This window comes from Lepidochelys kempii, chromosome 13, assembly GCF_965140265.1.
Source record: "Lepidochelys kempii isolate rLepKem1 chromosome 13, rLepKem1.hap2, whole genome shotgun sequence".
Classification (NCBI taxonomy): Eukaryota; Metazoa; Chordata; order Testudines; family Cheloniidae; genus Lepidochelys; species Lepidochelys kempii.
Window position 1 is genome coordinate 1201295 of NC_133268.1, and position 26234 is coordinate 1227528.

At 51.3% G+C, this 26234-nt stretch overlaps 1 protein-coding gene across 2 annotated transcripts in view; it reads left to right on the forward strand.

Annotated features, from left to right (window-relative positions):
- Positions 1-10380, forward strand: part of CTNNBL1 (catenin beta like 1) — a 112521-nt gene extending 102141 nt beyond the window's left edge. For both annotated transcript variants that reach the window (XM_073308595.1, XM_073308594.1), the window contains 3 exons: positions 4670-4807; positions 5427-5499; positions 10145-10380. In XM_073308595.1, coding sequence (XP_073164696.1) covers positions 4670-4807; positions 5427-5499; positions 10145-10233 — 300 coding nt within the window. In that variant the 3' untranslated portion in view covers positions 10234-10380. The remainder of the gene's footprint in view (positions 1-4669; positions 4808-5426; positions 5500-10144) is intronic.
- The last annotated feature ends 15854 nt before the right edge of the window (positions 10381-26234 follow it).

Consider the following 26234-nt stretch of genomic DNA (forward strand, 5'->3'; position numbering starts at 1 on the left):
GGCTCCGTGAGAGCGCGGGAGATGATTCTGTTATCGTGTACTCTGAGTTACACTTGACTGTGCCATTCTAACCTGGACCCTCCTATGCTGTAGTCCAGCTGGCTAATAAATGCTGCCTTTTTTTGTAAAGGCTGTTCTGTCTCCTTGCAGACACTGGTTGCCTTGCTCCCTAAAAGGACCAGATCTCTGTGAGGAATCTGAACTCCTTTGGACACTGTGGAGAGTCATGTGAGAAACAGGCGCTGTCGTCCGAACGCCCACATGGTGTTGCCCTGTGGCTTGCCCCTGTAAAAAGCTGCACCGAGGTCCTAGTGAATGGTGGGGTATTCCCAAAGAGATTGTGTAGAGGCTGGGATGTCGAACCCCTGCAAATCCATGCCTGGCTGCAGCCCTGGCAATCTGAAATCCTATCCGTTACTTTGTGCTCAGTGTGAGAATTAAGTGCTGTCAAGGGCGATAGGCGTCAGGGGTGGTGGAGGAGCTGCTGTGGACCGAACTTTGAGAGCATTTAAAGGGCCAGCACGTCCCTAACAGACTATGTATGCTTCAGGTGGCCAGTTGGCGTTCTGGGACGTTTCATAGGAGCTGTGAGCGGGCTGTCAGGAGTCCCCCCTGAGCATCTCCTGCTTTGAGCAGGGGCTTGGATAGAACCTCCTGAGGTCCCTTCCAGCCCTGATATTCTATGATTCTAGGATCCCAGGCATTTGAATGGCAACAGTTGCTCTCCAGCCACAGGCGTGGAGTAAACCTGGAGCTGCAGCATCCCTTGCTATACAGGGGGAAATGTCTGGGCATGCTGCACAGTGGTGTAGCCACAAGCTTTCCCCACCCACAAAGACCCTACGTCCTGTGGCACAATGAGTTCCTGAAGAGCTGTATTTCGGGGTGGCCAGGCCCCTAGCACGGTCTGTAACCCACTATAAGTGCCACTCCTCCCTCCCCCCACCTCAAACAGGAGCACTCACTTTGGTTCTGCTGTTGGGGCCCTTTGTGCCGGTGGGGTGGTGGGCAAGTGTAGAGGGGAAAGAGGAAGAAGAGTTTGCCCCAGGACAGTTTGGGGATTCTCCCCTGAACTCAAGAATAAAGGCTGCCATAGGAGCGTAGTGTTAAATCTGGAAAGTTCTCCGTCCCCTGCTGGGGCTGCCGCGGAGCGCCTCTTACCGCATGGGCGTGTCACTGCACGAGGCGGTCTTGCTGTCCGTCTCCCGATCAGGCTTGTTTTAGTTGGGCTCGAGGATAGTTGTTGTTTTTCCTTTGCGGGATTGCCAGTGAGTGACGACTTGCATGCAGCAGACAGAGCTTCAACACCCCGCTCCGCCGTGCTGCCATGCATCACGAGCTCTCGGCCTGCGAGGCCTGGTGGCATCCGTCGAGTTCTCCAGAAGGTGTTTGCAAGATGCCAGGAAGCCTGTCCTAGTGCCGGCTTCCTGAACTTGAGAGGGAGGGAACTCGGTGCTCGCATAACGTTCAGAAGCCTTTCCACAGGCAGCAACGTCCCGCTTTTGAACTCTGCACGGCCGTGTCCGTGCCCGTTCTTCAGGGAGCTGGAGGGTATTAAAGTTACCTGGGGCTGCTAGAGTCCATGGTTTTCTGCCCCTTGGGCATCCCTATGTTGCCGATAACCCAGTCGATGTTAAAGCCTGTTCTGAGTCTCTCACACTGAGTCCTTCGGAGAGGACTAACTTATTTCATTCCACATATGGCCAAGTCAGGAGATTTGTCGTCCTTCCCCGTTTTGGAGGCATTAGTTGAGTTGTCCTAGTTCTGTGTCTAAGGCGTGTAGAGCAGTCACTGAGAAGAGCCCTTGATTACTGGAAGAGGAAGACTAAGAGGGTAATAGACTGTAGGGCCCTGCGTAGGAAAGCAGAGCTGGGTTTCGAGTCACACTAGATTAAGATGCTGAAACCCTGTGTTAAGATGCAGGGTAAATATTAAGCTCTTGTCTATGCTAGCAAGGGCCTGCCAGCAGAGCTCTGATGGAAAACCCTGCTCCTAGAGACACAGTTTATCCTGGCAAGAGCTCTGTTGCTGGTGTAGCTTATACCTGTTCCCTGAACAAAATAAGCGATTACTGCCATCATAACCGTGTCTAGCACAAAGATCTCCGTCAGGAGTGTGATATTTTTTAAACCACACTCTTAACTGACAGAGATGTTGGCAATATCGGTTAGTACACACCAGGCCTCTGCCAGTCTGACAGGTGGGCACAGTTAGCTCCAGCTGGAAACTGAAGGTGGAGGGAGTCTCTCTTTGGGCCCAGAGACAACAAAGGAGCTAGGGCAGAGGTGGTCCTGAAGGAAGACTCTTAAGTGCAGGGTAGGGACTTAACCTGTGGACAGACACCTTAGGATCCCGTTAGTATTTTGGGCAGTGGGGAGGAGTGAGATGGATAGCTTAGCGCCCGCCCCCCCCCCCCCCCCATTAACAGGATTCTGTGGGGTCCTGGTAGCTTGATTCACTGATGCTGGCCTGGTGTTAAATATCTCACCAGGACACACACTCTGCTTCCCGATAGATGTGTTAGAGAGGGGCTATGCATGAGGCATCTGCTGAGGGACACCTCCTGAGCACTGTCTGTGTCCCATCTCAGCACGTTTCCAGCAGACGTTATGCTCAGGAGTTTGTAATGTGAGAGTCTGTTGCAGAGGTGGGAAGAGTTAATTCTCCTCTTGGTGACTAGGGGACTCTGCCTATAATTGCATTGCAGAGGTAGGCTCAGAAAGCCAGAAAAAGTTGGTAGCCGAAATCAGCTTGTGGCACTTGTGACCTTGTGTGCATCTTTGTCTGCGGCACACACACAGGACGTTCTCCTTGCTGAGCATTGCAGGTAGAGTGTACTCGCTGGTGACGGCTCTAATGAGGAAATATTGCGCTGCTGGTTTGTGCCCACCTGCCAGACCACTGCATAATAAATCAAATGAGCTGCAGAGAGCTAGCAGGGCCTGACAGGCTGCTTCCTTTATTTTCTTAAAAAAAACCTCTACTGTGAAGATTGTGAAAGGTCACACATGACATGAGTTACAGCTGGCCTCTCTGAAAATGGAGGGTACCACCATATGGGGGTGGGTTTGGTGGGCCTTCCCCACGTAGGGACTGTGTGAGTTTATTGCTGGGTTATCCTTTGGCAGCGCTGTGGAGAAAATGTTCTGTATACGCATTGTGATGACTTTCCATGGAGATGGGTGAGATGCTGGCAGCTGCCTCCTTTTAACATCCGTACCCTGTGTGTAGGAAAAGTGAGAGCTTCCTTTGGCAGCTTCCCCTACACATTGCTATTGCCTGGGCCTGGCAATCTATTGTCTGCACAGCACACACGCTCTGGGCCCACAGAGGTCTGCTTACAGGTCCAGATGCTTAGCCTTGGGGAAGAGAGGGAGAAGCAGTGCTCAAGTTGCTCTCTGTAACCCCCATTGACTGAAGGGGGCACTGACTGGCTTTGAGAGGAAGCTCTATCTGGTCCTCCGTATAGGACAGGAAATCACTGTGCTGTAAAACCTTTCAGAGTAGGAGGAGTAAAAGGGGATGACAGAGGTTCCCAAAGGATCCTCCTCCGGCCCCTTCAAAAAAACCAACCCCACTCTTCTCTTATGCCAGGCGCTCTTCCTGTCCTAAACAGGACCTGTTCATGCTGAAATGAGTGCTTTGGATAGCATTCCTTACTGTGCTGTTCTGCATCGACCCCCTCTCCTCCCCCCCGTGGTCATTGTCCTGTCCCAGGACTATCTGGCAGAACTTCAGCAGGTGCAGCTGTCACGAAAGCCAGTGGAGCTATGATTGTTCATGCCAGCGGATGATCTGCTGCCTGAATGTTCCCAGTGAATGAAGGTGGAATAGCCAACAGTTTGGTGGTGGTGAATCTGCATACTGGGTAGGACCTCTAGGCTTGGATCTGTCTTGTTCATGTGGCCGGGACGCGGAGCTCCAATAGATAGGTCTTTGATCTGCTGAGGATTAGTAGCAGCCCTTCACTAAAAAGTGACTTTGTGAAAGAACTATGCACATTTTTCACATCAAAACTGGAAACAGTTGCAATTGATTTTTCCCCCATTTTGTTGTGGAATCAGAAATCAGCCTGACTTTGAAATTCTTATAAACTTGTTACTGAAAAAGAAAAAAGTGCTCATTTGCAGGTGAGCACATTTTAGAGACAAAGGGTGAAAGTTTGCTCAGAAGTGAAAGGAATTGAGTGAAATTAAATAAATTTTCCAGAGAAGTATAATTTTGTAAGAGAAGTAAATGAGAACTTGCAGTTTTTGATACTCTTTTTCATTGAATATACTTTATGTATCGGCAAATTTTTGCAAGTGCAAAATCCTATGAAGTGGAATTGGGACGATTTTTGTTTAAAGAACCCACCTCCCAATTTTTCCTAGTTTTGCAGTCTGTTTTATGGGGAAATGTCTTGGCTTGGAGAAGGATGGTGGACACAACGGCTGAGTTCAAGAGTTTGGGGAGTGGGAAAGCAGAGGGATCAGATCCTAGGAGCTCTGTCAGAGACTCCATTTCCTAGTGGGGGAAAGCTATGAATATACGGCAAAGCAGATAAACCTTCTATAGTGAGATTACAAAAACGCCAGATACTTTGTCTTTTGTTACATGGACCATAGCAATATGGGGGTAGGGCGCGCTCTTGATCCATCTGATAACTCCTCCTTTTGCCATCCTTTAGGATATGGTGCGCCGGGGGGAGATAATAGACGATGACATGGAGGATGAATTCTACCTCCGTCGCCTAGATGCTGGTCTCTTCGTTCTACAGCTCATCTGTTACATCATGGCAGAGATCTGCAATGCCAGTGTCCCCCAGGTAAAGACACTGCCGGCTTCAGGCGAAAGATGGCGTGCTCACCTGGGCTTCCAGCCAAGACACACACAGGGCTCTGAATCCCCTCCACTGCTCCTCAACCCTACAGGAACTTCTCTTCACTAGACTTTATTTTTTTTTTTTTTAAGAAATCTCCCATCACAGTTGCTCTAGTGGGCCAAGAACACCAGCATTGTTAACACCACGTGGTCTAGACCAGCTGTGAGTAGGGCCTGCAGTCCCAGAGGTAGAAATGTTGGTGCCCTGTCTTACCATTGGAGGTAGTGCAATTTCCCAAACGTCTCATGTAGGCACCACCTAGGTCTCCTGTGAATTCCCACCGTAGCTGATTCTGGCTTGGGGTCTCAAGCCATGTGATATGCCACGGTCCTTGGTGCACACAAATATAGAGCTTTGTGGGCTGGGGTGGGCACACGTTTTGCAAACCCATTGGGTGAGTCTTTCAAAACTTGCCTGGCTGTGCACTGTGAGAAGTGGGCTTCTGAAGGTAGATGGGAGTTTAGTACACTCAGGATTTCTGCACTCCTGCCAAGAAAATATGACATTCATGGTCTCTGTGCTGGGAATGACGTCTGTTTGTCCTCTCTTCTCTCCCTACCAGATTCGTCAGAGAGTCCATCAGATTCTGAACATGAGAGGCAGCTCCATCAAGATTGTTCGGCACATCATAAAGGGTGAGTTTCTCTTGCTCATTGGTTTGTAGTACCCCAGTCATGTGCCTTTGCCCAGGGCCATCCTCCCTGAGAACAAGGGACTAGACAGAGCTTGTTCAGACTTAGCAAAGTTCTAGTTGAGTTCATGAGCTGTTTGCATCCTTTGGTGGCAGCAGCTGAGGGCTACAGAGTGGCAGCCCTGTGAACTGGGGAGGAAGAAAGTTGTTCTTGTGAGAGCTACGCCTCGCTCTGCAGTGCGTCCCAGCCAGGTCTGTTGGTGGTGGCTGTAACATGGAGGGGAGAAAGAAGAAGCATCTACATGCAGTGCTGTGCCCTGGTGATGAAAGGTGAGACTCTACAGCACCCTCTGACATGCGAGAAATGAGAGCTCCTGGGAAACGTCCCTGGAAGTGTTGTGGAGTCTCATCTTTTGTCCCCATTACCCCGCCCCACACCATCTGTAGCATATCCATGTCCATGGCGTGTTCGTCTTGCTCTTAGCGAAAGATGAATATGGGTTAGGGCGTTAAAATATCACTCTCCCGTTTTAAGATGTAGCTGTTGTGATTTGCAGTCCTAGCTTTAATAGAGTGTTTGCAATTTATAATGCTTGCATTAAATTAAAGCAATGCTTATTTGGGCTCTACCATGTCAGCTCCAGGCCATCCCGTCTCTTCTCCAACATAAATAGTCAACTGAATTGAGGAGTAGGAGGGCAGAGACACGTAGCAGGCTGCAGAGATGATCCCCCGCAATAAATTTCCTCCTCTGACTTGCCACTCCAGATGGCTGGTCTGTTAAGAGTTGGCTAAAACAGCTGTAAATTCCCTGACAGCCCAGGGTGCAATTCCTTATTGAACAGCGTGGTCATGGCTGGCTGGTTCTGAGGAGCTGGGTTGGTATCTGTGGGTGCTGGGGGATGAGTCTGTTCCCTCTGAGGGGAGGGGGAGTGTCTCAAACGTGGTGTGGGGCTGTGAGTTGTGCATTGGTCTGGGCTCTCCTGGCTCTGAGTCCAGAGCAAAGAACAGCTGCTGGCCTGTCCCTTCTACCCGACAGTATCGGTGCGGACAGGAAGAGAGAGAGCAGCTGTTTCTGCACCCACACCCTTCCCTACCGTGCAGAGGGGAGGGCGAGGGAGTGAGCAGTGCACTGGTGCAATGGGGAAAAGATTGAGGCGATTAGGGACTCCTCCCTGGATGCCGTGTAGCTGCTGGGGTGCTGTCAGCCGTGGTGCAGAAGCCGCACATGTAGGAATAGCAGAGGCTAATCTGCACTCCGTGCTGGTGTTTGGGCCAAATTCATCCTTGGTGTCACTCAACTGACTTAACAGGAGTTACCGCAAGAATGAACTTGGGGAAAGCTGCCTGCCAGTTGGAGTACTGGGTTTAGTCTGCGGGGGGTCCAACACACTAGCCCTGCGTGTCCCCCTTGAGAGGCTAGTGACAGAGAGGGGGAGGATTTCTAGCCCGTGGCACAGCGGGAGCAGGAATCCTGCACTGCAAAGTGGCGTAACTCCAGCACCATCCCTGTGGATTGAGTCCTTGCTGAAGCCCCCCACCCGCCTCTCTCGCCTCTCCCCCTCCTTTTCCCCCCCACTGTCTGGCTCACTCTCGGGATGGGCGAAGTCTGGGATCATCCCTTTCCTGCATAGTCTTGCTCTCCACTCCGTGGGTTTCTCTTGTTCCATTTTTATTTTCTATTTATGCATACTAATTAGGTGCCTGCTTTTTAGTTTGGTTTTATGGCCTACATATTCTCCATGTTTCTCTGACATCTGATGGGTCTCTGGGGATTGCTGCAAATTGCTTATGATGCAAGTGAAGCAGTAGGCCTCTTTTCCTCCGGTGGTTTTTCGGTGTGGGAGGGGTGGGCAAGGGATACGTGAATCTCTGCAGACTGATCAGGCAGTCCCCTAACCTGTTCTCCTGAAGATTGAGCCGCACTTAGAGCTGGAGCATTCATATTCTCCTCAGGTCTTCAGGAGTACATGGACTGAGAGGGAGCAGTTTTTGGAATGAAAGTTTTGCCTAGTAGATAGAGCACTGGCCTGGGACGCAGGACGCCTGGGTTGTGTTTATGCCTCTGCCACTGGCCTGCTGGGTGACCTTGCTGAGTCACTGCCCTGCCCATGCCCCAGTTTTCCCATGTGTAAAGTGGAATTCATGACCCTTTGTAAAGCACTTTGAGACATACTGATGAAAAGTGCTGTATTAAATCGTGGTTATTTAAGCTGATCTCCCCTAGAAGAACAATTGTATAAAAAGGGACACTTGCCCTTACAGGGAGGAACATGGACTGGTGATTGCTGATCCATAGAGGGGCCATTCTGTCCTGCCTCTGCCCCCTTGTCATGCCATTGCCCCAGCCCCCCCCATGGGCCTATCATGGTTTCAGAATAATGTCCTGATTGGTGAGTGAGACATCAAAAGCACCTAGATGCTAGTGATGGGCCCGCTAGTAAGATAGCTGGGAGGGAGGAATGTGTATTAAAAGTTAAACCAAAGCTTAACCAAAGAGAAAAGCAAATGCTTTATAACTGCACAAAATTTGGCCCATGTTCCCTCAGTGTATGTTCTCTGCTGTTTCCAGTATCCTCTTATAAACCTGGAAATATTTCCCTCTTGATTCTGGCCGTTCTGTAACCATTGTATTTTCTTTTGTCTAATGAAGCGAAAGCCAATCTTAGGCACTTTGCGTTTGCGCAGCAATGGCAGTGCGTACAGCTCTGTGTAAGCGCTGGTGAGGCGGGAGTTCACACACGCCATTTAAATAAATACATTAAAACCCACTCTCATTGGGTAATTAAAGAAAAAAAGCTTGAATCTGGTTCTTTTATCTGCTTTTTTTCCACTTAATGTCATCAGCTGTTAGTGACCTCATAAACAATTTCCCAGCGTGTCGTCGTGAGGCTTCCTCTTACAGTGCTAAATGCTTAGGAGAAAAAAAGAAAAAAGTGCCGAGCTTTGGGCAAAACCCAGAAAATCTCGGACTTGTTCCCACAGGGGAGATTTCACTGGCTCGGGGCAGGGGTGGGGGTGGCGGCAGTGGCAGTCAGCGACCCCTGCGGCAATTGCATCGCGGGAGGCAAGTGCTGTAGATGCTTTTTCCTTGAACCAACCCTTAATATCTAACTGAGCTACGGTCCAGCTCTGCTAGTGCCTCCCGCTCCGCAGAAAATGGCCACAGGGTCCTGCTTGAAGGGAGAGGATCTGAGTAGCCTGGTGTTGTCCCCCAGCTCCCCCACCGGGCAGTACGCTCGGGGAGGAGTCCCTCCTGGCACTCAGACGGGGTGCAGAGTTCCCCTTCGGCTGCTAGTGAACAAAGGCCAGGCCACTTGCTGTGTCTGTCTCAGAGGCACAAAGCCCAGCAAAATGGCCTGCTCAGGGCAGAACCTGCACCTCCCCTTATTTCCCTGAGGGGATGGGGCCGGTATGCGGAATGCACTTGGGAATACTGAGCTACACGCTGCCATCCGTTGGTACTGTCTCCTGGAGAAAGCAACCCCCCGCTTTCCGCAGCTCAGCACCTGGCGTTGGTCTCCTCCAGGAGAGGAGTGTTAAGAGTGGGCTGTGCTGTCACTGCTCAAGATGCACCCCTCTGCTGAGCCAGGCCGGGATGTGATTGAGAGCCTCGCAGCAGAGAGAGGGCATGGGCTGCCGGGGAGCCCGGAGCCTCACTCCATCAGCCATTACACTAATGGCTCCTTGCGGCTCAGTGTGCAAGCTCAGGGCAGCTGGAACAGGATCTGAGCTGTTAACCACGGGGGGGGGGGCTGTTCTCTGCTTTGTGCAGAAGAGCCCTCTGTCATTGGGTGCTCCCGCCACCTCCTTGTCTCCAGGATGCCAGTCGATGGACCCACTAGCAGCAAACCGTGGTGGCACCGGGTATTTCCCGTTGCACAGACTATAGTAGTTTATAAATATTAAATGGATTTATCCCAGGGGCTTTGGCAAAGAGCTCTCTGCTTTGTTTGTGGAGACAGGGAGTGTGCATGAGAGAAGGCTCCCACACCAACTAGCTTCTCCCTGTCCTCAGCCTTTTCAGTGCTCTTATAATGAGGGCTTTGATGGAGCTCAGAAATGTGCAGCAATGCTGAACACATAAATATTAAAGCAAACTTTCTTCTGCAGCGTTGCCATTCAGACACTGAATACAAGCTGTTCTGTTTGTTTGGGAAGAAGGGGATGCATGAGAGGAGACAGAGGCTGGAAAACATCTTCCTAGGCAGACAGCTTCTGATTCCCTGAGATGCTCATGTCTTCAGCCCCAAATCTGCCTTTTGTTTTGTAATAATTTGTAAAGATGCAGGGTGAACTGCCTCTGGCTCTGACCCAGATCTAATGGGAGGGCTTTGAATGCAGCTTGGGGACAATTCCTAAACTGTCTCCTCTCCAGATGATGAGGCAGGGGGATGTACTCTGGACTAAAGTTCTGGTCTCTCTGCTGATGTCCATCGTGCTAAGGAATGAGGGAGAAGAGCAGGAGCACCTATTCTAGTGCCCCATCCTTTCAAAAAAAAAAAATCTTTTAATGAGGAGTCAGTAGATGTTTAACATGCAAAGTTTTAATCACCAGAAAAATGAGTCCATCGCTGTCCCTTGGCTAACTCTCCTGTCAGGTACTGATGTCAGCATCTTGCTCAGGGTTTGTTTTTGTTTTTCTGCAGAGTATGCAGAGAACATCGGGGATGGGAAGAACCAGGAATTCCGGGAGAGCGAGCAGAAGCGGATTCTGGAGCTGTTGGAGAATTTCTGAGGACTCTGGATTTGAAATCTGTGTCTTATAACAAGGACACAGCCAGCACACTGAGCCTTTCCACCATCAGATACCCAGCAGAAATGACTTCTTGGTTAAACCCATTCTAATGGGGATTTCTGAGACATTAAAAGTTAATTTTTTTTATTTCTTGTTTGATGTTTTCTGCCAAGAAACCTCGGAGAGGGGTGTGAGAGCATCGCAGACACTAGTGTAGCTTCATCCTGTGGCCTCTCTCCTGCATACTGTTGAAAAGCAATCCCATGAGCACAGCCTGAGGGGGTTGACAGCAGAGTAGAGGGGAAGCCTGGTTAGCCCTGGGGACTGGCAGTGAGACGCCCACCTCCAGGTTGCAGAGTCAAATCCAGTCCAGGGCAACACTGGTCAGGAATGTTACCACATTTCAGCAGCTTGTGGGATGGTCTCAGACAAGTTCTGTGGGACGCAAGCTTCCATAAGTGGCCCTGATTGGGTGCTCTTGTTGCCGGACTCACTGGGCCATGGAGACAGAATTCTCCTCTCCTAGGGAGGCTTAGAGAGCCCTGCCTGGGTTGTACCGGGGGTTAAACCAAGGGGAACAGAGGAGAGTGCACTTGCTCTGCGTTGGGTAAACGGTGCCCCTCCACAACTCACCCTCCAGTTTCAACCTACTGTCCCCCCTGTTCTGTAACTAAACGGGACTCGGGCCCCTGAGCTATCGATCTGGGACTTCACATCCGTGAGTGCAATGCTGGTGGAAAGGAGAACCCCAGATGCATATTGTCCTAGCCGCACTGTGCAGGTCTCTGTTCCTTTCCAGGGAGTCACGGCAGGTTGGTTGCCTGTGAATTGCTGATTACAAAGAAGCTGACCAAAGCCCTTTTCTCGCTCGCCCTTCTTCACTAGCAGTGTAATTCCAGATGTCAGCCAGCCAAACCCAAGTGTTTCTCTGAGCAGTGGCACCCAGCTGGGACAGGAGCCTGCTGAGAGCATTCTTGCTTTTCTGTGCTTCTAGAGTTAATGACGGTCATCATCACACAACAGCCGAACTCCAGTAGGCTGGGCCGTGCCTAATTTAGAGAGATTTGCATGCTGGCAGCATTCATTTTTTATCTCAGAAAAATGTCTTGTCTGGGAAGCTTAAAGGGTTCCCTCAATCATGACTCCAGGCGGCACCACTGGCCTGGCTGTATTGAATGCCATTACTTAGGGATCAGCATGGGAGTCGGGGTGGCAGCAGCTGCACAAAGCTGCAAAAACATATTTGTGGTGCAGAAATGATCTGTTCTGCCTGTTTTCCTCCCTCCTCCTCGACCCCCGTAGAAAAGAGGAGCTTTAACCTTCTCCTTTCAGAGGTGGCTTCAGTTCCTGACAGTGCTGTGCCCTGGAATTCTTCCCTGTCTGCGGCGAATTCCTGCTTTGGGATTTAATACTGGAAGATGACCTTCTGGAAACCATGTTGGTCCTTCATTAAGCTGCATTTTGCACCAGAGAAACAACGGGGTAGGGGATGGGAAAAGAGCGGGGTGGAGTAGCGGGGCATGGGATAGTAGTAATGAAAGGAATCTGTCTGAAAACTAAGAGCTACGTGTTTTTTAAAAACAAAAAAAAGAACGAGAGACATGGTTTTGAATATGCTGAGTAGAAAAGAGTAACGTGAAGCATTGAGTAGAGGCCAGGTTGTTAGTTTAGATATACAATTGTGCACATAATTTGCACTCAGTTACTGCAGCTGCCTTCACACAAGAGAGAGCTGTGTGCACAAATGACCAGAACTGGCTGTTTCTGTGCACAGTGACCCAAGTTGTGCCTGGAATCACACTAATTGTGGGTGCAAGCTAGGTAGCATTCTGTGCAGTCGCACCTCTCAACTCTGCTGCCTACCAGAGGGGCAAGATTCGTCCACCATGTCCGTGGCAGGAATGAGGGCAGCTTTCCAATCTCACTGCTGTGGAGTGGCCTTAGTTTACAGCTAACGAATATTTTGTTTCCTTTAACTCTTTCCAGACCCACGGCCTTAGCTGGGCCATCAAGTGTGGAGACCCAGGACTGGGAGATAACACCAAAGGGCTATCTGCTCTGCCAGTTATTGGCCGCCGTGTTTGCAGAGGTGCTGCTGTTCGTGGCAGTTGGAGAACACGGGCAGTGACCATTTTATTAAACAGCCTTTCTCTTTGTGAAACGTTCTCTTGACTTGATTAGCTATTTGCCAGCTACCTTTCAGTCTGCGGATGGCTCAATATCAAATTCCTGCAGCCAGCTGGGTTTGCTGTGGCTTGGCCACATGATACGGGTTCTGTCCCCTGACTAGATTAAAGGCACCCGTAGAACAGGTGTCTGGTGCAAGTACTCGTGTTTGAGCTTTCACAGCCCCCGCTGGTGCGTGTTCTCCCTTTGCTCCCAGGGCTGTCTCCACAGTCAGGCGTGCCTGCGAATTCCTCCCCTGAATGTTTATGAAGGGGGGGATGGGCAAAGGGGATTCATTTTTGTATTCGAGTGAATGTTGGTGGGAAGAGCCGGGAGTGCCGAGGAGCTGACTTGGCAGGTCGGTGCTCAGGCTTTGCCTCGTGTGCCTCCTGGTGGCTGGCTGAGGTACAGAAGCTGCTCTCACAGCTCTAGGGTTCGGCACAGATGCGCGCCTGGCACTTTGGAAGTGGGGGCAGCTAGAGATTAAGACCCTGGTTCTGGGCTGAAAAGATGGCAGAACCAGGCTCTTGAGAGACGCAGGGCGTAAGGGGAGTGTTGGGGGGAGGGGGTTCCCCGCCGGGTGCTGCAGAGGCAGCAAAAGGGCGTGCAGTCTGCCCCCCACTCTGCAAGCCACAACCCTGCACTCGGTGCATGGGCGGGAGAGTGTGGAGCTGGGGCTGGAGCACATGGGGCTCTGTCCATTCCAAGCTGCTGCAACAGCCTCTTGACAACGGTTGCAGCAGAAAGTAAATTAGACCAGCCTTGAGGCTGCTCTGACTTACATCAGAGCCAAACCAACTCCAGAACTGGGGGGGTGTAATTCCACCTTCCTCCTCCTCCTCCTCCACCCCCGGCCCCTAGTTCTTGCACTAGTTTGGCTGGAATAGCGAATCAGGGCGCAGACCAAGGGGCAGGTCGGAGCCTTATCACACCACTTATTCCAGCCTAAATCCTCCAGAGCTGTAATGCGCTCTTTCTGCATTGTCTGCTGTCACGGAGCACCCTCATCTGATCTGTAAAACCATCACAGGGACTTGTGCTTAGAGGGAGATTCAGAAGCAGCCTGATTTAGAAGTCAATAGAGGCACAAACAGGCCAATCTGGACTTCAAGAAAGGAGTAAATTCTGCGGATTTTTCACTCTTTTTCCCAGTGAAAGAAATGTCTGCGGGGATTATAAAAAGTTAAAATGCCAGTGCTTATCTGCACACACAGCAATCGGAGTGTCTCTTCCTTGTGATAGATGAGAAGAGTGGTCCAGATGTCACTGAGGTATTAGCACAGAGCTCGTTATCTTGGTACAAGCTTTCTTAAAACAGTGGAGTGATTCTATTGCAACAAGACGCTCCTCTGCTGAGAAGGACTGTTGCTATATTGCCTCGGCAAAGCCCACGTAAACCCTGGGAAGGTGGAAACCGGAGAGAAGCCATCTTGCACAAATGTCCCCGGGTGTCTAAAATGTTGGGGACTCCAGTGAGGCCATAGGAGGTTCCTAAATCTGGTACCATTCCTCTTGAAGATAAAGTCACAGGATCCTTGCTCCTTTCTCGAGATATGCAAAAGAACAGTGTGTATCCGCTGACTTAATTTCTGGGTTCTCTTCAGCTAGCTGGCATTTGTGCCTGCAGAACCACCCGGCACATAAATATCTTCGTGAATAAATAGAGTCTTGTGGGGCTGGGAAGTCATCTTCCCATCTGCACTAAATTTTCATTAGGCGAGGGAGCTGCAGTGGGAGAGGAATGGCTGCAATAAATTGTGGTCTGAGTTTGGGACCGGCTGCAAGCTGAGCTTCTCCACCCGCGGGATTTGCCCATGCAGCACCTGGGCACTTGCTTCTTTCGACTTCTAGTGGCCATGATAGACTAGCCAAGAGAATTTCCTCCAGCAACATGCCAGAGCCCCCTCTAAGCTGCTGTGCGTGGGGTGGAGTGGCGTGCATGCAGCCTCTTACCACAGGGCAAGGAGGGAGATGCCTGCTCCTCTGCCCCATGTTATTAATTCAGATCACCACCCAGGCAGTGCCAGAGGCGGCTAATGGAGCATAAAAATAAAGGGAGCTGAGCCAAGCTCTGCTCTTCCCACTGGTGCAAACCTGCTGGTTTTTGGTTACCTAGTTCCACACCCAGTTTATAACCCAAGGCCCCTGAAGCAGGAAGCTCTGGGGCTCTTGGTCACAAGTTGTTGGGGGCGGAGGACTGCAGGAGAGGGGTAGGGTGGGGGTTTCCACCTGTAGTGTGCTCGGTTGGTCCTTGTGCTTTCCCCTTTTCACCTGCACGAGGGAATTCCCCGCCACTAGCATGGCTAACGATACTGGGATCAGAGCAGTTCCCTCCTTTCTCCTGACCCCCCGGCTTCCTGTCCAATTCCAGTAGCCAGAACCATTTCCTCGGATTCTCAGCCCCGGCGGTGGGGGCAGGGTCCCTTTATTTCCGTGATGAGAAATCCGTGGGAAACCACCCTGCCTTGTAGAGCAGCTGAGCCTGAGCCCACCACGCTGGAGCGAAGGGGACACTCGGGTATGTGTCTGGGCCGAAACCTGCCTGGACAGAGGCAGGTTCTGGGAGGGGTGCGCGAGGGGCAGTCCCTTGCTTGCAGGACAGAGGGTAGCAGCCCAGCTGTCGAAGCAGCTCAGTAACGAGCGACCTCCTGCCACGTTCCTGCCATGTGGGTAGGAATAACCCCCCCGGCACACGAGGAAGCTGAGGCATGGAGAGGCTGGGACTTGGCCAAGGTCACAGCAGAGCTGGGAACAGAGCCCGGAGATGCCTGGACCCGAGTGGGCTGAGGGATGTAGAGCGGCTGCATACCACTGTGCATTGCACCCTTCCAGGCCAGGCTAACGGTGCTGGCTCCAGGGGAGGAAATTACTCCTCTCACTTTTCTGTGCCGTCCGTGCTGGGCCCCGGGCTAAAAGCACCTGTTGCCATGCTCGTCCTGGCACAGATAGGAGCAGCATCATTGGCACGGCTCCCCTTCCTTCACGCCACACTCCTGTGGACAGCGTCCCTTAAATCCACTGGGCTCCTGTCCTAAGCAGCCAGGCCTCTGCTAGCCCGGGGCACGTGGATTCGTGCTTCGCAATCCGGGGCCTCTGGCCGCTGCCGCGTGCTTGGCGTTCAGAATGCAGCGCTCGCTGGTGCCCGGGGGCCAGACCAGCCCTTTCCACGTTCCTTCGACTGTGCAGCGGGTCGGAGGGTTGAGAACAGGCCAAGGAGCACGGAGATCTGGTAAGACCAGCCGGCGGGGGCATCCCACCCCCCAGCCAGAGTGGCTCAGCACAGCTTGGAGCTGATTTATAATACAGAGGCGGCGAAGCATGCAGGGGGAGAGACCGATTTATTGCACCTCGCTCTGGGTCGTGTTTTCTTGTCTCCGATTGTAAACAGACTTGACTAAAGAGGTAAATTGGAAGTTAATTAGAGGGAACATGATTGATGAGACACTTTGTGGTGATTTGGGAGGTGAGGGAACTTCTTACACTCGAGCAGAAGGGAGACGGGGGGCCCCCGCAGCTGGTGCGATGCCCTTCCCCCCACCCCCCCAGCACCGTAGCCCTTGTTCTTCGGAATCTCTTCCAGGGCGAGAGGTTGGCCGCGTCTGCCGCACAGCAGGGCCCACCCAGCTGCCCTGCAGCCTGCTCTGGCCATGGAGTTTGGGGGGTGGGGCTCTGTCGCATTGGAGCTGGTTAAATCGCACTCGAGGCAGGGGACTAGAACATGGGGCCTGCCCACCCTGTCCCACCAGCCGGGACCTGCTTTGGAAGACCCCTTTGGGCCCCTGCGTGCCCGTGCGGAAGGAAGGCTGGAGTTATCACAACCTGGCTTCCAAAGGCCAAGAGCTACCTCCTGCCCCAGGGAGAATAAATCTGCATTTGCAGAGCAGGGATCTCAGAGCACTTTGCCAGCAATGAGGCCCCCACTAGACGGATAAGAGGGTTAATTGCCCCAGGTCAGAGCATTCCCCAAGGCCCTGTGCCAGGGGCAGGTATGTATCCCATCTCCCAGCGTAGAGGGCTATGGGGAACACATCCTTACCTTAGCCACCCACAGGCCCAAGCGGTGTGACCCGGAGATGGGGCGGCCTGGTCAGTCTAGGCTAACGGGCAGAGTCTGTCTTGCTGCAAGCAGTCTGCATGGTGCTTTGTGCGTCATGTCACTCGGCTCCAAGCTGCACTGCCTGTCTCTCGGCCGTGGGAGTCTTCTCGGGGGACCTGGGGGAGCTCTGAACTGAATCCGCCTCTTTTCTGGCTGCTGACGACGGGAGGGGAAACAAGGGCTCTGCTGGAACAGATTGTCCCTGCCTCTCTCCAGTGCTATCCCGGCCTCCAGCTCTTTGCTCCCCCACGGCAGTGACGTGACCTGCTTGCAGTGTGGATAACGGTTTGCTGGTTGAGGTGCCGCGCGCGCGAGATGGGGGGTGATCTTAGCCCCAGAGTCCAGCTCCGCGTGGCCACCGGTAGAGCCCTGCCTGCATGCTGACATCAACCGCCCCTTCCGAGGCATGAGACCTCCCCGCCCCATTCCTCCCTGGACACTTTGATTCAGTTCAGAATATGGCACATCGCACGAGATCAGTGTTCCCGGTGTCGTGCCCCACGCCTACAGGAAGGTATTACATTGGGGGCAGGGGAGGAGTAGCTGCTTCCCCAGCCCCATTGTGGCAGCTGTGGGGAGCCTGCTGTTAATTTTTAATTTCTGCCTCATTTTCATTCAGTGCTACAGACCCATCCTTAGCCGGACTCAGCTCCTACGGGAGCCAATGCAGAGCCTGGGTCTAGGCAATGGAAGCCATAAGGTCCTGCATGCAAAAGCGGGCTGGGTGCAACTCCTATGTGAAAGCAAGTGGCTGCCATTTTGGAACACACCAACCTTGGAGTCTGATAAGTGCTGGGTTAGAGCATCTCTCACAGAGCAATAAAACCAGCTAATGGCACATGGAAAGACTTCAAATTAAAGCAACCCAACCTCTCTGATTTCCTTGCAGGAGGGAACCCAGCAGAAGCTGTGAGGGGGACCCTGATGTGCACAGAACAGTAATAGTCGAGTTCACCAAGTGTCTGGATGCATCTCCAACTGGGCTTCCCCGAACAGCTTGCTAGCATCTCTAAATGGGGTGAGATGAGTACAGATCATAACTGAGGAATGTTTTTTGGCATCCTTGTACAGGGACCAAGGCAACACTAAATACAAAGAGACACTGTCAGAATTGAGAACCAAACCTTCTGACGTGCAAACAGTCACTTACACTAGGGATTTTTCCAAGAGAACTTGGTTGCAGGAAATCTTATCATGAGCAGCAGTAAATAAACCAGAAAAGGCACTGGGGGGAGGGAGGAAGAGTCTTTCCTGTTTGATTTCTGGCCATTAAAATCACGATCTGGAAACATGAAACAATCCTAAAAATGACACTGATACCCCATGACAGCCCTTTCTCTGCCGGGATATTGATCGTGGGTTTTGGAGAAGAAGTAGTTAAATGACAGAAAATGAACTTGAATCATCCCTAAAGAAAGGCAGGGTCTTTTACCAAGGCCTCTTTGTCTGGAGTGTTCTAGGGTTTGGATAATCTTGCATGGCAGGTGGGCTGCTCCAGTCAGATCTGTGAGACGTAGAGAAACCTTTAGGGCCAGAGTGGGGTGCGTTGCCACAAGTGGTAAGACCGTGTGTGCTCCGCCCTTTCCGCCTCAGTCTCTGTCAAGCTACCTGGGAACTTTCAGTTGCTAGATAAAGGGCAGCTGTGAAGACTTTAATCTGGCTGTCTCTTTTCCTGGTGAATGTTCACGTAGCAAAGACATAATCTTTAAGGATCTGCTGGCTCTGGCCTTCAACCTGAAACTGTACCTCTGGCTGGCTGGCTGGTTTCCACCAGCCCAGTGTGTGAGCACTTTGCAGAGTTAACGATTCTCTCTCGCCTCAGCCCTCTGAGGTAGGGAAGTATTAACAACATGCTGCAGATGGGAAATGAAGCTCAGAGAAAGTGACTTGTCCAAGGTCACACAAGGACACTGTAACAGAGCAGAGAATTTAACCCAGGTATCCCGAGTCCCAGACGAGGGCCTTACTTATAAGACCATCCTTCCTCTCGCAGGATTTATGGATTTCTTTTTGTTCAGTTCTCTATCAAGCACCTACTAGTGGTGCGGGCTCAGGACAATGGTCTTGGGTCCTTTCAAAGCTCGGAATGACTCTAGAGAGGAGCCCTCCCCCTCTCCTGAGGAATAATGGGCATTCCTCGCATAAGCTGGCACATGAGACTTTTCTCTCCCCTAGAACTCAGAAAAGCTTGGTCCATTTCTTTACACGGAGACCAGCAGCCTCCTTTGGCCCTGCACTTTTTCCTGCATGGGCTTGGGTCAGAGACCTTCTCCCCATTACGGGGGTCGATAATTGGATTAATATTGGAAGACAAGTTGCTACTCGAACGATGGCCCTGCTGCTCGCTCTATAATACACAGTCGGTAAATCAGTTGTGGAGCACTCCTGCATCTCTTCCTCCTGTCATACCACCTTGGACTGTGAGCCCATCCCGTCACAGTAGGGCCAGGCCTAGACGCTGCCGGATGGTGGGGCGGGGGGGAGACTTAGCGGGGGCAGTTTTCCTCTGGAGTCCATACTGAACCCCAACGCCCGTTTGCCTGCAGCAGGGAGATGGCAGTGCAGGGTCAGACATTGCAGCACTGGTAGGAACAATAAATCATTTGTTTTCTCTTTATACTTGTCTAAGGGAAGTCCCCTAGATTTCAGTGAGTGCCCAGTTATCTTCCCTGGGGTTAGTGCAAGATCCCAGGGGGTTGCTTCTCCAGGCAGAGTGATGCACGTCCCTCCCCTCCCAACTGCCTCACTCGTTCACTCAGTTGGTCACTGAGGCCCTTATCCAAAGTCTGGTCAGTCAATGGGAGTCCGTCCTTCCATTGGCTTCAACTGGCTTGGATCAGAGACTTGGCGCTTTGGAAGCCCTGAACCAAGGCTCCGTTCAGCCCTGTGTGTCTGAGTTTATAAAGCATCTTTCCTCCAAGGAGATCAATGAGCTTTACTGACACGGACCCTCCTAGTAATGCTGTGGGTAGGAGAGAGATCCTCACTGTTCCTCCTTTCCCCCAATCAGTAGAATGGGTGTAAGGGACTTGCTCATGGGCACATGAGTATGCAGTGGCAGAGCTGGGAGTAGAAGTTGGGTCCTCTGAATTGATTCCCTACTCTCATCATCCCATGCTGAGACTGTGCCCGCCCTTGTCTGACATTGAAATCTGTGTTCTCCCAGACCCAGCTACTGCTCGCCTGTACTTTTCACGGAGTGCTTTGGGCTGTGCTCACTTGTCTGGAAGTACCCAGACTTGTCGACACAGCCCTCCTTTGATTTTCTGATATCACTAAAATCAGCCCTAAGCCGTCTCCATGGTACTGTTATCATTGTCATAACCTGTTTGTGTAATAAAATATCTTATTTACAGATAGTGGTAACGTGCCTTCCTGCGATGCACACAGGCCTTGGCAAATAATCAAATAGCACACGACTGTCACATTCTGAGCCCTAGTTACTCGCATGCAAAATGGATCTGTGCTGGTTTACACCAGCTGAGGTTCTGGCCCTGCACTTGGATAGCATTCGGAAGGTGCTAAGTGTCTCTATTTATTGCTGAGCCCAGCGCATGGCATCTCATTCTGCTTCTGATTTTTCTCCATTAACTTATACGTTATTTTGAAATCTGAATTTAAGGGACAAAATTGTTGTCAGCACTTAGAGGCATAACAAATAAATCAGCTACTCGGTTAAGATGCGATTCCAGTTTTCCTCCTGCAATGAAATTTTGAGCAACACTGACTGCAATAGGGAGAAAGACGTTGGAAGCATGAGCACAGCCTTGTCTGGTGTGAAAGGATGCTGTTGCGTGTTGCACCAAAGAGAATTTCGGTTTCTTGTGCAGTCATAGTTGAGTTCAGTTGCAGGCAACGTGATTCCAAACATAAAAGTTTTCTATTTTTGTCCAAATATTTAGACTGTTTCAAATTCAGCTTCCGATTTTGCATACTCACTTTTGCAAGCCCAGCTATGCGCGTACTCCGAAGCGGATGCACACTAGTGCTACACATGCAAAGCTTTCACTTTCACACGAAAATTGTGCAGCTCGGAGCTCGGTTGTCTGATTTGCATATGCAAATGATTATTGGTGCTCATCCATTTTGCAGATGAGCACATTGTGAGCAGAATCCATTGCACCTGCAAAATTGGAAAGAGGGCGGGAAATCTGTCACTGAATGAAATAAGAAATGCTCCAGCCCGGAGAGTAGGCTGCAGTGGGTGTTCCATTATCACTAGAAACAGACATAAGAGTGCCCACGGGTTTGAAAAGCAAAATACAGAGTGGGCAGATAAAGGGACCCTATTTGTATTGTGGATGCCTGCCACCTGTGTCTGGCTGAGAGAGGCATGGGATTAAGGAAGAAAATCCTGCTCTTACTCATAGCTGGTTTCAGAGCAGCAGCCGTGTTCGTCTGTATCCGCAAAAAGAAAAGGAGTACTTGTGGCACCTTAGAGACTAACAAATTTATTTGAGCATGAGCTTTCGTGGGCTAAAACCATCTTCCTACTGTATTTTCACTGCATGCATCTGATGAAGTGGGTTCTAGCCCACGGAAGCTTGTGCCCAAATACATTTGTTAGTCTCTAAGGTGCCACAAGGACTCCTTGCTCTTTTTATTCATGGCTGGGTGACCTCACTGGCTAAAGCAGGGCTCTGTCAGTGCACCAGGGGGCGGGGCGGGGCCTGGTCCCATTCACTGGTGAGTTCCCATCAGGGTGGAAAGTGAAGTTTTGCCATTTTCCCTTTCTCTTTCTGTGAGGCTGTTTGCCCTGCTGCACGGAAGACTTATTGTCCACTAATCATCATGCTGTGGAGACAGAAAATCATCAGGAAATGGAACTTAATTCAGGCTCTACATCTGGAGATGTTCAGAGCTTTAAGAGGAAATTTATGCTCTCATTGCTTCTTCAGGGCATGATTTAAAGACATTTGATTATGCAATAAAAGATCTTAGCAGGTTTCGGCCATTTACATGTAATTATATAACGTCGGTATCCAGATTCCTAAGACAGACCGTTAATATGTATGCTCCCTGCATGTCACTCAGCAGGTACGGACCAGCCAGGTAAGAGAACACCCGGCAGGACTGGGCTCTCAGTACCTCGGGACAAGGATTCCTACCGGTATTCAATACGCTCACCTATTGGGAGGCTTTGTCCATTACCTTAATTAAATTATAATCATAATATCTAGCTCATGTAAAGCATGTCTCATCTTTTGATCTCAAAGTGCTTTACGAAAGAGGTAAACATCATTATCCAGATTTTCCAGATGGGGAAACTGAGGCATGGAGCGTTGACGTGGCTTTTCCAGGGGCACCCAGTAGGCCAGCAGGAGAGCTAGGACCAGAACTGGGTCTCCTGAGCCCCAGCCCATCGCTTGAGGCTGCACTGCCATATGCTTGTTCCACACTGCTGGTTTCTTGTTCCAATTGTACTTGGCTAAAGGCAACCAATGCTCATGTCTCTGGCTGTAAAGTGATTGTTGCCAGGATTGGGGAGAAGTCTTCCTCCGTGTGCCACTAGTTGCAGCTAGTCACATGATTGTAGACTTATTCTCGCTGCCTTCTGAATCTCTGCACATGCGGGGCAGGCTTCTGCTTTCCCTAGACCCTGCCCTCCACCCCCGTGTTCGGTGATCTGGTCAAGTGCAGCAAATGCGCCACTGAAGTGGGAGTCTATTGAAATGATTTAAAATTAGTGGGATTCCTGCACAAGGGGACTGATGCAATGGAGATGCCCTCACTTTTCTACAGCCAAGGCCTCCCTTGAAGCTCGGAGACAAGTGACTCCCAAGGTTTTGCCGTAATCTGCTTAAAACTTTAAATCTCCCTAAACTTGCTCAGGCTGCGGCGAGGTTCCAAGAACCTATCCACTGGGAACTCCTTAAGCTTTGCCTTTGATGCTGCTGCACTTTTGATGTTACAAAGCAAGAACCTTCTGAACAGCAACCAGCTGTCTGAGCATCATAAGATACAAAACTACAAGCTGGCCAGGATGATCAATTGTACTTGATTCCTGCCCCCGACACCCAAAATCCTAGAGGGAGTAATGAACCTGAGTAGAGATCAATGCTATCTGGTCTGTTCTTATGGGAGATTTATTCTGACATGTGGAAAACGTCGCAGAATTTTTTTTAAACCTATTGATCTGTAATGTTGGTACCACCCTGTCAGTAGTTACACGGGCTATAGTACAGCACTCATTTTAGCCAGACCTCCAGGGACCTGGCCTTCCAGGGTGGTAATGTGAAAAATACTCTTGCCACTCCTGCAGGAGAAATCCCACTGAGCGAAGGGTGACGAAATACTGTTGTATTTTCAAGTCCAATGTGAAGAATCTCTTTGAAGAGTGGGGGGAGGTATCTGTCATCTCTCAGCAATACCTGACATAATCTGATTCTGCCTGTTTATCGGGAGAGGAAATGTCATTTGGACTCCTGTGCAGTACACAGAGACCATCATAGCCGTGAAGACAGTAGCTGTGACTTGGAGAGGAAGCTTGGTATTTAGATGGGTGATATTTTGCCTGCAGGCTCCTATTTGTGGTTTCGTTACCTTTTTTGAGCAAGTCGACAGAAGTTATAGGTCAGGCTCCCTGAGTGGGCCTGATTCTGACCCGTTACACTGGTGGAATCTGGGGAAACGCCCTAGATGTACGTGGGTGTAAATGAGATCAGAATCAGGCCCATTGTGTTAAATAATTTCCTGAACATCTTTTATATCAAGAAAGTGCCACCGTGCAAAGTGTCCCTCCTTACTCACCCGGGCGTTAGATTGTATATGAGCCAGACCTTGCGGCCCTGATTCAGACAACATGCCCACTGCTACTGCCAGGAGCCTTGCCTGAGTGAGGATTTCAGGATCGTACCCTTGCTGTCCCCAGCATCATGACAATGCATTGCAATAATAGTTACAAAACGGCCGGGCTAGAGCTGTTGGCTTGTGCTCAGCCCCAGTGCTGGCTGGGATCATGCAGCATCCCCATGGGTAAAGCAAACAGGTGTGTGAGTTATTGCCTAGTGTTTGTGAGAGTCTAATGCTGCCTAGTTATCTTATTTCACTATAAATAATATATTTTCCACTGTGGGGATGGGAACATACATCCAATGGCCTGTCTTCCTGTAAAATACCATAATGAAATCATCAAAACAGGATTTACTTAGATTATGGCTGCTTGGTAATACACAGTGGATGGAGAATACTTCCAGCCTTGTATTAGAGCCTATTAAGCTTTTTGTTATGAAGAGGAACTTGCTGGAGTCATGATGTGTGACACACTTTCAAACTTCCAGGAGAAATCCTTCCTCCAAAAAGCTGTGGGTGCTTCCTGCAAACAGCCTCCGGTAATGCAGTGTTTAAAATCGCACGCCCCTCTCTCTCTGAGGGGATCCGTTTCTGTGTGTTACTGCATTCACTGTAATAGACTGAGCCACGTGTGACGAAGCAGGACTGTTCTCAATGTTTCCTCTGAATAGTGTGGGGGTGCCTCAGTTTCCCCTGTGTAGTTCTTAAGTATCTAGGTGGTGGGATAAGGGTGTATGATCGTTGCAGAGCCCTAGAGGGCAGGTGTGTGCAGGGCTCTGGACACAAGAGAATGGCCGACACCCTGTTTCCTGGCAACTGGTGGCCTGGCCCTTCCCCACCTGCAAGGTGAGAGCTAAAGGATTGGAGAACATAGGAATCTGGTGACCTCCTGGCTCCGGAAAGGGACAAAGCCCAGAGGAGGGGGGCAGGAGAGAATCAGTTGGGGGCTGGCTGGGACGTGGAGTGAAGTGCAGACGTGGTTGTCTGGCTCACTGCCCCCCAAAATGGACCCAGCTGAGGGGTCCTGTTCTCTGCACCTACAAGCTCTGTGTTAGACCATGTTCCTGTCGTCTAATAAACCTCTGTTTTACTGGCTGGCTGAGAGTCACGTCTGACTGCGGAGTTGGGGGGCAGGACCCTCTGGCTTCCCCAGGACCCCACTTGGGCGGACTGGCTGTGGGAAGTGCACGGAGGTGCAGAGGAGGCTGAATGCTCCGAGGTCAGACCCAGGAAGGTGGAAGCTGTGTGAGCTGTGTGTCCTGCAGACAAGCTGCTCACAGAGAGGAGACCCCACCAGAGTCCTGACTGGCTTTGTGGGGAGCAGTTCCAGAGCATCGCCCGGAGATCCCGTGACAGTAGTATAATTGGAAGAGTTTCCTCTCCCTCCCCTGCCACTGGAAAACAGAGGATGGGATTTATCTCAACCTTCCCAGAACGATTTCTCCTTCAGGCACAGCCCCACCATGGAAACCGTTAGACCCAGGGGAGGGAGTAGGTTAGTAGCATGTGCACACGGGGTTTTGATGGAAATTTTGGTAACCTTAGCTCTGGTGGGTGTGGCTGAGCATGCAGAAAGGACTTGGTCCTGGCCTGTGCTTCGCTCTTGAGCATGCTGGGGTGTGTGGGGCGGGGGGACCATAAGGAGTCTTGTCCCCAGCAGAGTCAGATCTTGCTACAGTACGTTAGAAAGTGGGACTAGGTAGCAGGGCCCTGGCCCACCTGTTAGGGGCTCGAGCAGAGGTGAAAGTAGCTGGTATGCCCCGGTACGGGTACTGGCAAGAGCCAGTGCACCGTACTGGGGCAGCCCGGCTTCCCTGGGGGCAATTAAATTGCCTCCAGAGCCCCGCTGCTGGAGCCCTGGGGTAGCGGCTGCAGGGCTACGGTGGCTATTTAAAGAGCCCAGAGCTCCCCTGCTTCTACCGCCCCAGCCCTTTAAATAGCTCCCGGAGTCCTGGGCTGCTGCTGTCACCCCGGTGGGGGGGGGGCACTTGCCTTACAGGGTGGTCTGGGGCTGGCTCTGACCCCCTCAACCCCACTCCTTCCAGGGGCCAGAGCTGGCCCCAGCGTCCTGGTAAGTCACTCAACTTTCTTTCACCCTTGGGCTCGAGACCGGAGATCTCGTTCTCCTGCTGCATTAGAGCAGTGGTTCTCAACCTGTGCTCCGTGGACTGCCAGGGGGCCACAGACTATGTCTAAGGGGTCCACGATAGACTTAGTCCACAGACTGACTGAACAGACTTCAACTCTATATACCGACAGTAGATTTCCAGAGGGGGCCGCACCTCCACTTGACATTTCCGAAGGGGTTTGCAAATGGGAAAACAGGTTGAGACCCCACGCACTAGTGTCTATATTACCATCAACAGCAAATGCGGAGTTTGCAGATAGAGCCAGGGCCAACGGAAGGTTCCCTAACTTTGGGGCCCACTGGTGCCTGAACTGTGGCCCTATCCCTGTGCCACCATGGCCCCCAAGGCCCTGCCCCTGCAGCACTCCTTCTCGGTGAGGCCCTGCCCTTGGACTGCCCCTTCCCCTGAAGCCATGGTCCTGCACCACCTCTTCCCCCCACGACCCCTCCCCCCATTCGCTCGCCCATATGGCCGGTAAAAAGTGGGAGGGGCCATTGCCCCCTGGCCCTCCTGTTCCGGCACCGCTGGGTAGCGATGCACACGCTGCACCATTTTGAGCAGCAGCAAAGCGCTCCCTGAATCCACAGGGTCCTGGCAGCAGGATCTCGGGGAGAGAGTGACCGGAGCTGCTTCTCTGCTTCTCCTTGCTGCAGCAACCAGGGCAGGATTTGGCTCCAACCCCCCAGCAGCTGTTAAAGGACAAGGGAGAGAGTGGAGATGGGGTGCCTGCAGACCCCTGCTGAGAGAGGGAACTAAAACCTCTGGCCAAGCCTCTCACCCCTAAGTGCCTAAAATTAGGCTCCTAAATCCATCGGTAG